The sequence below is a fragment of the Cetorhinus maximus genome, chromosome 15 (assembly GCF_964194155.1).
Source record: "Cetorhinus maximus chromosome 15, sCetMax3.hap1.1, whole genome shotgun sequence".
Taxonomy (NCBI): domain Eukaryota; kingdom Metazoa; phylum Chordata; class Chondrichthyes; order Lamniformes; family Cetorhinidae; genus Cetorhinus; species Cetorhinus maximus.
Window position 1 is genome coordinate 61,031,122 of NC_135893.1, and position 12,548 is coordinate 61,043,669.

General features: G+C 41.6%; 1 protein-coding gene across 2 annotated transcripts in view; it reads left to right on the forward strand.

The window, feature by feature from the left end:
• Positions 1 to 11,855, forward strand: part of srebf1 (sterol regulatory element binding transcription factor 1) — a 48,821-nt gene extending 36,966 nt beyond the window's left edge. For both annotated transcript variants that reach the window (XM_078558533.1, XM_078558534.1), the window contains exons 12-19: positions 790 to 958; positions 1,477 to 1,585; positions 2,485 to 2,594; positions 3,107 to 3,239; positions 4,433 to 4,595; positions 7,196 to 7,381; positions 10,448 to 10,562; positions 11,277 to 11,855. In XM_078558533.1, coding sequence (XP_078414659.1) covers positions 790 to 958; positions 1,477 to 1,585; positions 2,485 to 2,594; positions 3,107 to 3,239; positions 4,433 to 4,595; positions 7,196 to 7,381; positions 10,448 to 10,562; positions 11,277 to 11,497 — 1,206 coding nt within the window. In that variant the 3' untranslated portion in view covers positions 11,498 to 11,855. The remainder of the gene's footprint in view (positions 1 to 789; positions 959 to 1,476; positions 1,586 to 2,484; positions 2,595 to 3,106; positions 3,240 to 4,432; positions 4,596 to 7,195; positions 7,382 to 10,447; positions 10,563 to 11,276) is intronic.
• Positions 11,856 to 12,548: the final 693 nt, after the last annotated feature.

Consider the following 12,548-nt stretch of genomic DNA (forward strand, 5'->3'; position numbering starts at 1 on the left):
GTTGGAGAGACTTGCTCCCAGCCCATGACCAATCCTTGTCAAGGGACAGATGCCATGGGACTTGCAAGGCCCAGTAAAGATGCCTATCCAATTCCACCTCCTCCTAACGAGTTTCTCAACTGCTGGCTTTCTGCTCTGTCTCCCTGGCTAATGTCAGGAACTCAGCAGAAGGTGAGGAATTTAACAAAGACACCACTCTGCTTTCCAAAAAGTGGCTCTGTGACAGGAATGCAGTAAATGGTTCCCTGTAGAGTCCTCCAGTAAACTATTAAAGAAATAATCATAATTACAAAGAGATTGGAAGGTTTCACTCCTCATTAAATGCTCCCTGTTGGTTTACAGTGTTGTGGAGTCTAATGGAGATATATATATTAGGTACATGACAGCTTCTTGTGTAATTCAACACTTCAAATTTTCTTGTGTCCCCATTGAGGGCGCTGACATATAATGGGGTGTGCACTTCGAAAGACACTAACATTTAATGAGTCAGCCCAAACAGGAAGTGCCAAGAGGCTACTCAACCAAGAGGATGGGTTGGTAAAGCAGCACTTCATAGCTGAGGGCTCTTAGCCAAATAAGGTAATCTTGCAGCAGATTTTACTGGATCGTGATCGGGAGCAGAAACTTTGATTGATTTTTCCCTTGTCACTGTCTGGCAAAGACCAGCTAACTCAGCATTTTATTCAAACTTAATTGGTAGCTCCTAGGGAGGTTATTTTCTGTTTTGTTGATTGATTTGGTTATTGTTCTTCCCCATATTTAAAGTTTGTATTTCCCATTCTATTGTAGCGCTTCTTCCTGAGCAGTGCCAGACAGATCTGCCTGTCCCAAAGTGGTACCATACCACCTGCCATGAAATGGCTGTGCCACCCTCTAGGCCATAGATTCTTCGTTGATGAAGACTGGACTGTAAAAAGCACCCCTAAAGACAGCATTTACAGTATTACTGGAAACTCAGGTAATCCTTTTGTTATAAAACAGAAAATGCAGGAAATACTCAGGTCAGGCAGCATCTGTGGAGAGAGAAGCAGAGTTAATGTTTCAGGTCATGACCTTTCACCAGGTTCCACATATGTTGCCTGACCTGCTTCATAAATCCAGCATTGTTTTTTATAATACACACTGTCATATCATGTTTGATTTGGTATCAGAGAGTAAAGGAACAGCAGAATTAAAACTATGTGAAAGAAGTGAGGGCAAATATTCAGCCCTGGAAATACCAGATTTGTGCCAGTAATAATAACAACAACTTCCATTTGCATAGTGGCATTAACGTAGAAAATGACACACAGACCTTTGCAGAGAAAATATAAACACGAAAGGAATGATTGGCAGGGGGAAGGTGATTACAAGGGGTGGTTGAAGGTTTTGTCCACAATGATCCAAAGCAAAAACTTGCTGCCGAGAATCCTTAAAGTATCAGCCACTGATTATTGTGTTTTAAATGTGTTAAGTTATTTATTTTTTCTCTTCTAGTCGACCCATTGGCTCAGGTGACTCAGGCTTTCCGTGAGCATTTGCTGGAAAAAGCGTTATATTGCATTGCCAAACCAGAGAACAGCAAGCAAGTGACGGGAGAGGGAGGGTGAGCAACTCCATGTAATCTGCTAGTGTGCTGCGTTGTTACACATTGCAGTTGGCGAGATAGGAAGTGAGGATGTAAGGTGAAAAAGTGAAAAGCCAGGTCAATATTATAAGATTTTTAAAGTGCATTTCCATCAATTTCTTATATTTAGTAAGTTGTAGTAAAGCTTCAGTGACAGGCAGTTTGGCCAGAAATCCATTTAATGTGCATTCACTTGGCCCATGCATGAAGAATGAACAAGCTAGCAGAGAGCTTCTAGCAGTGTTGGAACCATTTGTCAAATGGACTCAGTGACCACTGCTGGGAGGTTGAGCACCTGAACACCTCAGGAGTGATCCTAACCCACGGGTGCAGAGACCAATTCTAGTCCTCTTATCTGCCTCGTCAGTCTAGCTGAGATGAGCAACTCAGAACTGCACTTCCTGTTCAGTGTGGCTTAATGCCATTTCTTTACCTGCTGAGACGTCGGAAGGGTACCTCCACCCAAACATTATCTTTTTCATGTCAGTATGTTCTATTTGGTTTCAGTATAAACCCTTCTGGAGTTATGCTGTTGGAGTTTGAATCTTGTTGCAGATACTATATGGACACAGTCTTTGCAGCATGTGAAGGCAAAGAAAAGGGCGTTGTTTTGTCTGCCACTCCAGTCAGGGATTTAATAAATAATAGTGTTTCACAGAGGAATAATGCACTGTTTTAGAGATGTGACATTCCTTGTACCTATTATATAATAGCAGTGTTGCATGAATTATACAATTACTCAGTTTTACATAAGTCTGTGTCCAATCTCAGTTATATAGTAATTTAGTAACCTTGTGTATATTAAATTAAATGTTATTGCAGAATAGAGCAAGATCCTGTGCAGATGTTTACAATATTCCCCCAACTTTCTGTTGCAGTGAATTCTCAGACGCTCTTGAATACTTACAGCTGCTGAACGATTGCTCTGATGCTGCCGCAATTACCACACAGACCTGTGCAATCAGTTCCAGTATGACAACTGTCACAGGTCAGCCTACACATGCTCTTCTAAATTGTATATTGCCTTCTTTGGCTCTTGAGTGTCATTAGGCTGATTACAATTCCATTTCATCTAGTGTGGTACCGAACCGTACAAATCAGGGACAGTGATTCTACAGTTACACTGCTGCATGCTCCTGCTTTACCCAAGAGGCTATTGTTCATGTATGACTCTAGTCAGTTAATATTAGCAGCCCCTTTGACATTGAACAGTATCGAAGCCTGTGCCTGATCTTGGCCTTGCACAACATCTATACACATTACATTTTCCAGCAAGAGAAGGCAAACCAAAGTGCTTGAATCTATTTTCGGGCCATTTTCCAAGTCCGGGCATTGATGACAATTATTGCATCCCTATCATCACTCGGCCTGAGATTAGATAACTCCATGCAGAGCAGTATTAAATCCAGTATCCTTTTGATTTTTATGGCTTAGTACCACACCAGACTATGCTGTGCTAGTTCTGATGATTTTAATGCTGTCTCTTCAATACATGTATAGGCACTGATCCAGTAGCTAAGTGGTGGGCTTCCACGATTGTTGTTGCTATCAACTGGCTGCAAGGTGATGATGAGGCAGCAGAACGACTTTATCCAGTGGTGGAATACATGCCGAAGACCCTGCATGCAACAGAGTGAGTGTCACTGTCTGAAATCTCTCTGTATAATCCCATTTACATTACATCTACTCAAAAGATCTTAAATCATGTTGTTTTAACTAAAAATTTTACCAGGTGAGCCAAACTGATGTCTTGAATGCTTCACAGACCCACAAGTTTAAAAGCTCTAGGGCCCCGTTTTGTAAGAGATGGATCTGAATCAGCACAAACTATGCTGCACCAAAGGCACTTAATTAATCTTGTGTATTGCTGCAGTACTAGGTTTCTACCACTAAGTGGGCCTCAAACATTATAGCTGTAGAAATTTCCTCTAGTGTTAGAAATTCAGTATTACTGAGTGGAATTGTCTGTTGTCTCAAATTGGATGGGTGTAGGGGGGAAATACTCACCCATGATCTCTTTGGAATATGGTCTAAATTCTAGGAAGCTGATCCTTCCACAATGGATCATCACCTTGTTTATAATTAAGTTACCAATCGATGATAAATATGTCATGTTTAGAATTGCTTCTGTTTCATTCTTGAAAACACTAGATAACTACACTCATTTTTTTTCAGTAGATTAGGACAGTTGTCCAGTTATATAACACAAGTTATGTGGTACAAGTGGAGAAAGGAAATTCATTGATTTCAATTATTTTCTACGTGATTAGGAACCATAATTTCACCCCTGGGAATGTCATCTTAATTTGAGTAGCTAAGTTTCCTTTTAAAGTTTTTGTTCTTGCTTGCAGCCTATTAATGCTGCCTCTTTCATAAGGATCATTTAGATCCTCTTAACTGACTAAACCAATGGTTGAATGAAAAGAGGCAGGCCCCTTTCCCGAGCAACTGGAACACATCATCGCATTCAAGAGTCTTTATTTAAATTTGATTTGTTAAGTTTTCTTTAAAGTTTTTTTTGTTACAGTTTATTAGTGGTGTCCCTTTCAGAAGGAGGGGTGGGGTACTTATTACCTCTTTTAATTGATAAAGGCCTCTGGTTGGTTGAATATAGAAGAGGTAGAAACCATCATTTTAATCTTGTTAAAGGCATGGAGTTTGCTACTGTGTAATGACCTGTATGCTTTTCATAGGTTATCCACACAAGCTGGACAGACATGTGATATGCCATCTCCAGTGGAGTTTATTTTACATACCCATCTGCATTATTAGTCATTGGCTTCCTTGGAGAATCTTGCTTGATTCTTAAGTGTTAATCTCTTGCAGGAGCCAGTTGCCAAAAGCAGCGCTATTTGCATTTAAAGGCATTCGTACCATGTTGGGTAAACAGGACAGCTGCCAAATGAACCTCGTGCACTGTGAGAAGGCCAGTGGATACCTGAGGGACAGCCTTAACATGGCACCCCCCAGCAGCAGCAGTATTGACAAGGTGCGGGTAAGCCTTGGAATCCTGGTGTGTGTGACATGGGTGATTACAATAAAAGCAGAGAAATTACTTGGTTTCCAGTGCTAACATCCTTCATTATGATTAACAGAAGAAACAACATGGGGGTTGGCGAAACCTTGCTGTATGTTTTCTGTACACTGCCTAAACATCCTCTTAGCATTGTGACATACTTATCAATTTTCTCTTTAATTAATATCCCTGGCCCAAAAAATAAACTGATCTCTTCAGGCAACCGAATAAATGATTAACATTTTTGTGTTTTAAGTGTTACTTATAGAGAGTTTTTTGTGGGTAAGTTACCTTCTATATATATTTTTAAAATTTCTCTTTTCCCTGTTCAGGCTGCTACCAAGCTGGCTGCCAAGTAGTATAGGAGATCACTTAGGTGTGACTCAGCCTGGCAATCCTCCCTCCTCCCTGCTGGGAGATACTGCAGCCTTTGCTCAACATCTTTCCATTGAAACCTTTAAACAGTTTGCAGTTGCCATTGGAGAGTGAGTGTTCTTTGTCTACTGTTGACTTTAGGTAGGAAAGTGTTAAAGAGCATTTAGTGTGGGAGTAAGCACTTACAGTATAACATACTTACTCTCGAATATCTTGTGCAATTTCTAAAAAAAATCTGCCTTCACTTTCCTCTGAAATATTTCTGTCGTCTACGATTAGAGCACGTTTTATCTGAGCATGGATGGAAAGAGGACGTTGATGGGACAGGGAGAGGGCAGGAAATTGAATCTCAACAGTGGTGTCTACCTAGAAACCTTGATGCAATATATCCATGCCAATCAGGAGCTGCTGCTCTGTGCTTTTTAAAGCAGTGCCAGGCATGTCTTGCTATTGTACAATAAGCCAAAAATGCTGTGAGAAGCACTAGAGCACTCCACTGAAAAATGAAGTCTCTCAATTCAGTGTTTGTAGGCAGCTGCCTTTCCTTTCCATTTTTCCCCTCCTTCCCTGTCCCCATTTTAACATTTTTGTTCCAGTTAAGCACCGCCTAGCCTCACATCAGAACTCTGACAGAGATTCAAAAGGCAGTGTGCTTCATATATGGAATGAGGGAGCCAGGCATTTATTTGCATTCCTTGGAGTACAGCATGCTTAGGATTATATTTTTGTATATTTGGAGTCAGTGGTTTTCAGATAGGTTTGTTCTTCAACCTCCCCATATGCTTTTTTTCTAGCTGAGGATCCAGACATATGCTGAATTTTGGTTCTACCTTTTGTCTTTTTTAATTCATTGTCTATGGTCACTGTTCAGGTGTGAACAAAGACAATAAGTATCAACAGGCTATTCAAGCATAGGGGGGCATCACAGTACTCACTCATCCTTTCCTCACCATGACGTCCATATGTACAACCAGCAGAGGATATGATCAGCAATAGGAGATTGGGGACACAAAAGTTGAGCATAGCACTCCCAATGCTGTTGCAGCTGAGATCAACTAATTTGGCACAGACGAGACCAGAGAGTAAACCTGGGACTTTCCTGATCTGTACAGCTCAATACACATCACTGAACCATCAGTTACGGTTCCTAAACCATAGGAACCTATGCTCATCTGAAGTGTGGGAAAGGGGAGTAAGATTTGTTTAAAAAACTCACATTTATATTGCTATCTGTTGGAGTGTAATCCAAATTGGCTGTGCTTTCTGCACTGGCTGGAAGAAGCTTTGCCCTTTAGTTTATAGTTAATTTCTACCCTAAAGAGATGCAAAATTGGTAGATGTATGCAGTCAAGACCAATAGATATTTACAGTCACAGTTATGTATCTTGTATTCTGTGGTAATAATGTAGCTTTTTTCCTCCCCCCCCCAAGTTTTTCGAACAAAGGGAGAGAGAAGGAAAACACCAAGATGTAGAATCTATTTAGCAATGGTCAAAATGCTCAGTGCATTTTTTGCCTCAACGACCCACGACTGGATGAATGGCTGCAGCTGTGGTGCATTGTAGTTGCATTGCATGTGTCCTTGATGTGCAATGCACCTGCAATGCAATACAGAGCCAGACCCTGACACCAGTTCTACAGAGCATCTGAGAGGAAAAGCTGCAAACCTTAAAATCAGAGTTGACCATTGTGTTGTGATCGAGATGTATTGTTTCGAGTGGTATATTTCTGCAGTGATTAATCTCTTCCCCTCTCTCTCATCTGTCTGGTTCTCTGTCCCACTCCCCATCTCTCTCTCGCTCTCTCTTCACCCCCCCCCCAATCTTTTGCGTATGTGTCTCTCTTTCTCTTTTATACAGTTCTCTCATCTCTCTTTTGTGTCCCTTCTGTTCGTTACCAACTGACTGAAATATTCAACTTGCATGTTGCGAATTGTAGCTGCAACTTTGTGTCCCCGCTACTCTGTAATGGGCCCCCAAATCAGCAGCAGCTTTTACCTGTTGGGCTTTGGGATCATGTTGATAATGGTCACAGGAATTGACTAAAAGAAGCTTGAGTAAAACAGCTGTAAACTTAAAAAGTTATGGAAATATATGGAACTGATTATCTATGAACCATGACTAAATATGGAGCTTATCGTTTCAGTTACCAGAGCTGCAAAGAGGTTGTGTGACTGAGATTGTTTATTCTCTTTTCAGGCAGTGCAGCTCTTGCTGTGTGATCTCATGCTCATCACCAGAACCAGTGTTTGGCAGCAACAGATCAACATGAGTCAACCTTTGAACTGCATGCACCAAGCATCCCCCTTAGAGCTAAGAGGCTTTCAACAGGACCTCAGCAGCCTCAGGAAGCTGTCCCAGACTTTCAGACCGGCTCTCCGTAGAGTAAGTAGGTTGTGAGGTGGCGATGCAGGGTTTGGATGGATTTGTTTTTGAGGGGCTTTACGAATCAAAAAGAGTAGAGTTGGATTCTGTGATGCAGTTGTGGATTGTAATCAATAATCTTTCAATGCGTGAGTAGCTGATCTTGGTTGTGGTAATGAGGGAAAAATACTCGGTGAAAGTCAAAAGCTACTTAGGGAGGGAAGGAAATTCGAAGGGAAAGGCCTCCTAAGAAGTCTATTTCAGAGCACCAACGGCAATGCTCAGTTGGAAGCACTCGCCCCTATATCGGTAGGTTGGGAGGTTAATGCCCTAATTGAATGGAGAATATAATCTTGACAACACTTCATTGCCACACGAAGGCTGCTGCATTGTGAAAGGTCCCATTTTTTTGATGCAATGTTAAACCAATGTCAAAGATGCAGTGACTCTGTGAAGAAAAGGGGAATTCTCCAGTGTCCTGGCAAACACTCCTCCTTCAACAACACCATCAAAAATAGATTAACTGATTTGTCATCTCAGTTGCTAATTTTGAGATCTTGCTGTGCATAAAATTGCCGTTAAATTTGTTTACCTTGCCTAACAATGACTATACTTCAAAAGTAATATGATATGAAACACTTAGGGACATTGTGATTGGGAGCTTCTTTTCACTTAACAGCAGCTCCTATTTATATAGCGTCTTTAACATAATAAAACATCCAAGATGCTTCACTGGAGTATTTTAAAGCAAAATTTGACACTCAGCCAAATAAAGCTCAGACAGCCAAAAACATGGTGAAAGAGGTAAGTTTTAAGGAGTGTCTTAGAGGAAGAAAAGACGGAGCAGATCAGGGAGGGAATTCTAGTGTGTTCTAGGCTGAGGCGAGGCCACCAATGGTGGAACAATTAAAATCGGGAATGCTGAAGGGACCAGAAATGGATGAGTGCAGAACTGTGGATTTGGAGGAGATTACAGAGATAGGTAGGGCGGGGGAGTGAGATGGAGTCAGCAGCTAGGCCCATGCCATCCTCTGGAAGGAAGTATGTTCCAAGTAAATAATGCTAATCCTAAAGACATTAGAAATTTAAATCATTCCGAGAACAGGTTGCTTTTTAAGAGAGCAGCAATGATTTCCATTTGATCTAACAGTGAGTTATCGAGCTATCAAGCAGATGTGACTCAATGGAAACAAAAAAGCATAAATCAAAAGTGAGAATCAGTTGCTTATCACTAAATGTTTTATAACGATAACTTCAATTATAATTTATTGCTGGCTAAGTAGAAAGAACTGAAAGCAAGTAGCAAACAATACTGTTATGGCAAGCTCCTTGGACTACATTTTCCTTTTACGACTTGGTTGCTATAGCTTGTCTTTTTAACCCTGTTTTTTACTTGAACTCAGTGTAGTTTGGTCTCTTAATCTGGGATAACTTTGCTTATGAATTGAATCTTATATGGAAGAAATCCAGTCCACAGTGAAGGTCTAGACAGAGTGTAGAAATAGTTGAGTAGACCCAGGTGTATGGTCCCACCAAGGAAGAAAAGCCAAGATGAAAAAAGACTTATATTTATATAGTATCTTTCAAGACATCTCTGGGTGCCCCAAAGTGCTTTACAGCCAATGTATTACTTGTGTGTTATACTGTTTTAATGTAGGAAATGCAGCAGCTTTTTTTTTATTCATTTATGGGATGTGGGCATTGTTGGCTGTGCCAGCATTTATTGCCCATCCCTTCTTGCATTTGAGAACGTGATGGTAGCTGTCGCCTTGAACCACTGTAGTACCTGTGGTGTAAGTACACTCACAGTGCTGTTAGGGAGGGAGTTCCAGAATTTTGACCCAGCGACAGTGAAGGAACGGTGATATATTTCTAAGTCAGGATGGTGAGTGGCTTGGAGGCAGACTTACAGGTGGTGGTGTTCCCATGTAACTGCTGCCCTAGTCCTTCTTGATGGTACCGTCATGGGTTTGGAAGTTGCTGTCTAAGGAGCCTTGATGAGTTTCTGTAGTGCATCTTGTAGACGGTACACACTGCTGCCATTGTTCGTCAGTGATAGAGGGAGTGAATGTTTGTGGATCGGTGCCAATCAAGCAGGCTGCTTTGTCCTGGATGGTGTCAAGCTTCTCAAGCGTAGCTGGAGCTACATTCATCCAGGCAAGTGCAGAGTATTCCATCAAGCTCCTGACCTGTGCCCTGTAGATGGTGGACAGGCTTTGGGGAGTCAGGAGGTGAGTTACTTGCTGCAGGATTCCCAGCCTCTGACCTGCTCTTGTGGCCACAATACTTATGTGGCTAGTCCCATTTCTGGACAATGGTAACCCCCAGAATGTTGATAGTGGGGGATTCAGCAATGGTAATGGCACTGAATGTCAAGGGGCGGTGGTTAGATTCTCTCTTGTTGGAGATAGTCATTGTCTGACACTTTTGTGGCGCAAATGTTACTTGCCACTTGTCAGCCCAAGCCTGGATATTGTCCTGCTCTTACGAACACATGAAATAGGAGCAGAAGTAGGCCCCTCAAAGCTGCTCCACCATTCAATAAGATCTAGGCTGATCTGTTTGTGTTTCGAGTTCCAAATTCTCATCTACCTCCGAGAACCTTTGATTCCCTTGCCTAACAAGAATCTATCTATCTCTGCATTTGGACATGGACTAATTTATACACAGCAGGCTCCCACAATTAGTAATGTGCTAATAACCAGATAATTTGTTTTAGTGAAGTCAATTGAAAGACAAATATTAGCACACCAATTCTTCTTGAACTAATGTCTTGGGATCATTTACATCTACCTGGAATAGGGATGGAACCTTGGTTTCAAGTGTCTGAAAGACAGCGCCTCTGATAGTGCAAGACATTCTCAAGTCTATAGTTTGAGAGAGGACAGGAACTCTAGTTGTGAGATTTTGGGGGGCAATTGAGTTAGAATCACTCAAGTAACAAGTCTTAATCAATCTAGTGATGAGACAGGCAGGCAAAAAAGAGTTATTTGGAGCAGAGGAAGAACAAGATAGGGATGTTCAGAGGAGCATGGGCTACAGTAATTTTAATTAAAATTTAATGTTTTAGTTTAATTTATTTTTCAGGTGTTTCTACACGAAGCGACAGCCAGGTTAATGGCAGGTGCCAGTCCAACCCGTACTCACCAGCTATTGGACCGCAGCCTCAGGAGACGGATCACAACCCCAGTACCCAAAGATGGTAAATAACAGCAATTAGAGAGCAGTCATTTTGGGACAATCTTCTATTCCAATTTGTTACACCCTGTCTTCAAACAATTAAGCATAGAAGTTAATTTTCATCTTTCAAATCAGTAAACCATAAACGGATGAATGTTGGTGCTCAGCACAAAAATGTACGTGATTCGAGTTGGAGCTTGTTTGGGACCAGGTGCTCAGCCTCTCGAGTTACTGGGCTGTCAAGTGTAAGAAAAGTTCTTCTATGCAGTCTTAAGGGTGAAGCTCTCACATTTGCACCCTGGGAATCTGTCTTGTTCACTCTTGCCAGTATGTACAGTTTTTAGCCTTATAGTATTTTGCTCAAATGTTGTCTTTTTTAATGGATGAGGCTAGACACACACATTGGAAAACTATTGAAACGTTGAGGGTAACACAGTTTCAGCAGAGTCCAAGAGGATGGTGATCAGTGGAGGGAAGTCTGGCTGATTTTTCTTTGTCTGGACAAAGGCAGTTAGGATAATTGTACCCACCACTGCTGGTATCAGCTAATTGAGCCTAGAACGGAAATTGAAGCTGGGGTCTCATTGCTCTCTCTGGCTCGGTACACCACATAGCTCATTTGCCCTTCAAGGGAGCTTTATTTATTAATCAACCGATTTGATTCTGTGTCTCCCCATGCTCCCCCACCCGGGTTTGACAGTTGGCTCATTTCTGTATTTTTCGTTCTGTTTGGTAGGCGAGGCTGAGACACACCCAGGCCGGCGGGAGCATGCTGAAGCTCTCCTACTAGCGTGTCGTTACCTGCCCCCGAGCTTCTTGTCTGCACCAGGCCAGCGAGTCGGCATGCTGGCTGAGGCAGCCCGCACACTGGAAAAGATTGGCGACAAACGGACTCTCCACGACTGCCAACAAATGATCATGAAACTGGGCAGCGGCACCACAGTCACCACGAGTTGAAGTGTTTGTATTTTTTTAAAAAGCCCACCCCACACCCCAAAAGCATTGTGACTGTATATAGTGTGTACGTCCCCAGGTGAAGCACGGCCCTTTTTATTTCATATTAAAATAATGACCTGGTCAAATAAAAATCGTATTTTCATAGTTTAAAACTGTACATAAAAAAATATTTATAATTTTTTAAAAAGACAAGTTGGAATGCAGCAAATTCATTTTTGTAGAATTAAAAGCACTTGTCTCTAGAAGCTTAGCTTCCCTTGTAATACTGCACCAACGATAAAGCCATTCTGGGCTGTATTCTGTGCAATATACTTTTATATGATTAAAATAACACAAGAATCATGAGAACAAAATATAACCTTGTGCATTTTTTTTTGTACACCAAAATGTTTGCATACACTTTCACAATTCTTTTTCAGAGCCCTCAACCGTGACTGTAGTGTGTGCGCGTCCCCAGGTGAAGCAGCATGGCCCTTTTTATTTCACATTAAAATAATGACCTGGTTCTGCAATTTAGAGGGATGGGACGTTGCAAGCAGAGTGCTCATTTTTAGTTTGGCTTGGTCAGCCACACTCATGCCTCCTGGGTTTGAACCCACGCCAGGATTTGAACAGAGTTCAGTATTTAGGGAATGCTAGATTGGTGGAACTGTAGTCCTCTAGATAAGGGACTAAACTGAGGTTCAGTTCAGAGATGCAATGGAGAAGATATTAAATTGCTATTTCCAGCATCATGACTGCATTCTTACTTACGGTGACTTCCTAAGTTGGGTTAAACACCTGTGTGTGTGGAGGGATGTTTATCATTTGAAGACCCTATTGTCAAATTTCCTGCTCTAACTCAAACTGTGTTGGATGTGCTGTACAGTCAGCAAACTATCTGGAGTTAGGTCATTAGAGTTTAACAGCAACCTCCCTCAAATGTCTATTCTTCGTTTGAGCCTGGTCATAAAACTGAGGGCAGTCTTATTGATTAGGACAATACATTATTCCAATCCTGTTTCACCTGCACCCCATAGTCATACCTGTTCATTCCCAGGAGTCACTGAAT